At 36.3% G+C, this 4141-nt stretch overlaps 1 gene segment (V, D, J or C); it reads right to left on the bottom strand.

The window, feature by feature from the left end:
• Positions 1 to 1362: 1362 nt before the first annotated feature.
• LOC139386725 (T cell receptor alpha variable 25-like) lies at positions 1363 to 3851 on the bottom strand. The segment is given in 4 exon segments: positions 1363 to 1682; positions 2148 to 2321; positions 2476 to 2484; positions 3836 to 3851. Coding segments are annotated over 4 exon segments (519 nt in total).
• Between the last annotated feature and the right edge of the window lie 290 nt (positions 3852 to 4141).

Below are 4141 nucleotides of genomic sequence, written 5' to 3'. Positions count from 1 at the left end.
GGGGCTATTTTGCTTCAACTGTTCGGCATCAGGTCAATGGCATCATGAACTTTAACTAGTACAAGGACATTTTAGCCAAAAACCTGGTGGCCTCTGCCAGGATGCTGAAACTTGGTCGCAAGTGGACCTTCCAGCAAGACAATTAACCCAAGCACTAATCAAAATCAACTAAGAAATGGGTAATTGGCCACAAAAACAACATTTTGTAATGGCCAGCTCAGTCACCTGTAGTTTGAATTGAAGAGGGCATCCCATAATAGCAGATGAAGGATATCAAGTATCTGGAAAGGTTCTGTATGGAGGAATTGTCTAAGATCCCCCCAAGTGTTCTCCAATCTCATAAAATATTTTAGAAAAAAGTATCAGTATTTATTATTTTACATTTTAGTTTTACCCAGAACGATTTACAGGAGCAATTAAGGTTAAGTGCCTTGCTCACAGTTAATGTTAAGTGCCACCTTTGGGTGGCTGACCATTCTTGAAACACATGGGAAACTGGTGTGCACGAAAAACCCAGCAGCATTGCAGTTCTTGACACAAACCGGTGCGCCTGGCACCTAATACCTTACCCCGTTCAAAGGGACTTAAATATTTTGTCTTGCCTATTCACCCTCTGAATGGCGCACATACACAATCCCTGTCTCAATTGTCTCAAGGTTTAAAAATCCTTCTTTAACCTGTCTCTTCCCCTACACTGAATGATTGAAGTGGATTTAACAAGTGAAATCAATAAGGGATCATAGCTTTCACCTGGATTCACCTGATCAGTCTATGTCATTGAAATAGTAGGTGTTCTTAATGTTTTGTATACTCAGTGTAGCTCTGTTTTTGTCTTTGTGTTTAATACAGTATTTTGTTGTTTATCTTTATCAAGGGGGCAAATATTTATGGACTTGACCAGACCAAAACAGTGTAAGAGCCTTTTATGTTTTTCTAGTCAATTACCAGTCACTTAACCTCATCCTAAGGCTATTGTGCACTGGGATTGAGATACCCCAGTCAGAGGACTAAACCACTGAGCAGTCATGTCCGTAATAATTTGCACCCTTGATAAAGATCAGCAACATGACTGTACATGTTGAGAGTAATTATGTCACATAATGCATGTATATTGTATGTAGAGGATGTGAATAGGGGTTCTGAGTGTATCAGAATAGGAATATATATCAAACTGACAGAATCTGTCAATGATCAAATCAAATTAAGGACAGGTGAAACATTGGAGGCATGAACTTTATTTACAGGAGACATTGACATAATTATTTAATGCAAAGTAAGGGTTAGGCACAAGTTCAAACAAAAACTAGATGCATTCCTGTTGATGTGGTCCCTGCTGAGGTTTTTGTACAGTGTGTGTAGGTTTTATGTCACTGTGGGCCTCACAGCACAGTAGTACAGAGCAGAGTCTGTCACTACAGCAGAGGAGATCTCCAGATCCAAACGGTTTTTCTCTTTGTTCAGTTTTGCAGATATTCGAGTGTTCAGAGAATCTGCTTTCTTTATAAACCCTGAACCCAAGATGTACAGGAGGAACTCTGGCCTTTGTGCTGTGTCCTGTCGATACCAATGGAATTCATCTCCAGCAGTAGCTGTTCTGGAGTAGTTGTAAGACAGGGTAACAGGGGTTCCCTCTAAACAGTACTCTTCTTTCTTGAGTGGAGTGAGGTCCTCACAACTGACACCTGCATAGAGAATAGTTTTAATACACACACACTGAATTATTCATGAAAATGTACTGAAATTGAATTTAATTGAAATTTGGCTAGTATGGCAATACATTTCATGGAAATGTACTGTATCACAAACCCATAAATATGGTCAGGAACAATGCTGAATACAGCAACTGCATCTTAGATGAAGAGAAACAAACTGAAAGAAAGATCTAAGCAGCCTCCTGTTTTAAATGTCCTATGCTGCTGTTCAACTGCTGTTCAACTCATCCTCTACCATAAGTCCCTCCCCTTAACATACATTAAGTATGTCATACAAGATATCGGTTTCCTCCCATGGTTCTTGACAGGTTTTCGTACAGTGTGTCAGAGTTTCCTGTCACTGTGGTCTTCATGACACAGTAGTAAACAGCAGTCTCTCACATCAGCAGAAGAGATCTTCAGATCCACAAGTTTGTCCACTTTATCAATGGAAACTGTCAGAATAGGATGTGATGTACAAGAGGAATTCTGGTTTGGATCTGGGATATTGGCGGTACCACTGTAGATTGTAAACAGTGCCATCATATTTGCAGAAGAGATGGACATTCCTTCCCTCCTGAACAAGCTCTTCTGTAGTCACAGGGTTTATTTTATCCCCAAAACTGTTTCCTACAAAAATATTAGGTCAAATAACTTCTGTAACTGTAAAACTGTGCAGTTGTAACTGATATTTACAAATTATTAATGTGCAATTAACATGTTTTTGTGCTGTTAATTCACTGTAAGATTAAATTAAAAGATTTCAATCCATATAATAACTCACCTAAAAAAGCTGAAAAGAGAACAGTTGAGAAGAACAACATCAATTGTCAGACATGATTAATTCTATTCAGACAGGTTTTTTACATGGACGGTACATTGGAGATGATATAAGCCAAGTACTGGAAACAATAGAACACTATGAAAAATCTGTGCAACCGTGCCTGCTATTCATAACTGACTTTGAAAAGGCATTTGATAAAGTACGTCTGGAGTTTATATATAAATGCCCCGAACATTTACATTTTGGAGAATCTCTTATAAAATGGGTTAAAATCATGTATAATATCCCTAGTTGTAAAATAGTAAATAATGGCTACCTCTCAGAAAGTTTTAAACTGTCAAGAGGAGTGTTACATGGTTGTCCATTATCGACATATCTATTTTTTTATGGGCATCGAAATGTGAGCTATTAAAATCAGATCCGACAATAATATCAAGGGATTAGAAATCTAGGGCTTAAAAACAAGTGTGCCATTGTTCGCTGAAGATTCATGTTTTCTTTTAAATCCACAACTTGGATCCCTCCACATTCTCACAGAGGATCTAGATATGTTTTCTAACCTCAAATTATGATAAGTGTACTATACTTATACATACTTGTACATACTATATTACGTATTGGATCACAAAACAATACAACTTTTAAATTACCATGTAGTTTACCATTTTAAAGTGGTCTGATGGTGAAGTGGATATACTCAGTTTCTCAGTTTCTCAGGCTGAAATGATTAAATGTTAATGAGAGGTCACTTGACCTCTCACTAAAGGCTTCAGTCATGCAAAAGTTATACTTAAATCCAAACTGGTTCTCTAGCAAATTAGTAAGAATGTCTGACCCCAAGTTCAATAATTACAACGTCTCACTTTCAGTTATTATTAGAAGGAAATCATCTCCCAAATATCGCTATTTTTAAAACAAGCCATAGAAATTTGGTTGCAATTTCAATTTAATCCACCAGAAAAGACAGAACAAATAATACAACAAATATTGTGGTTAAACTCAAATATACTACTTGATAAAAACAAAAATTAAACATAAAAATTAAAAAAAGGTATAAACTTCATAAATTATATCATAAATAGGACTGGTGGAGTTATGTCACACATGCAGCTAACTAAAACATATGGAAATGTCAGCTCTACCCAAAATTACAAGTAATTAATTGAAGCATTAGGGCAAAAATGGAAGATGAAAGTGGAAGGAGGAAAAAGTAAGGAACTTTACTGTTGGCCCTGCATTAATTAAAGACCAAAATTGGTTAAAGAAAATTGTAATAATTAAAAAGTACACTAGTTTCATTTAAGGTCCAAAAAACTATATAGATAGTTGAAAAATAGTTGGGAAGAGATTTTAGACGTACCGATTCCATGGCACATGGTTTATGAACTAATAGGCAAAACGACACCGGATTTAAAACGTAGAATTTGTCAATGTAAATTACTGTACAAAATTCTTGCAACCAATAGAATGTTATTTGTATGGGGGATACAACCATCCCAGCTCAGACAGAATCATTTGTTTATTTATTTTGGTACAGGTCCAGGAATGGCTGAAGAATTGCAATATTTACCTGGAGCTAACTCTGTGCAGACAGCAATACTGGGTGATCTGAAAAGTCAAAGTCAATCGATCAATAATATAATAATACTTCAGGAAAAATGATAAT

Source organism: Oncorhynchus clarkii, chromosome 28 (assembly GCF_045791955.1).
Source record: "Oncorhynchus clarkii lewisi isolate Uvic-CL-2024 chromosome 28, UVic_Ocla_1.0, whole genome shotgun sequence".
Lineage (NCBI taxonomy): Eukaryota > Metazoa > Chordata > Actinopteri > Salmoniformes > Salmonidae > Oncorhynchus > Oncorhynchus clarkii.
Note: the sequence above shows the minus strand (reverse complement) of the source record. Positions and strands in the feature narration are given on the sequence as shown.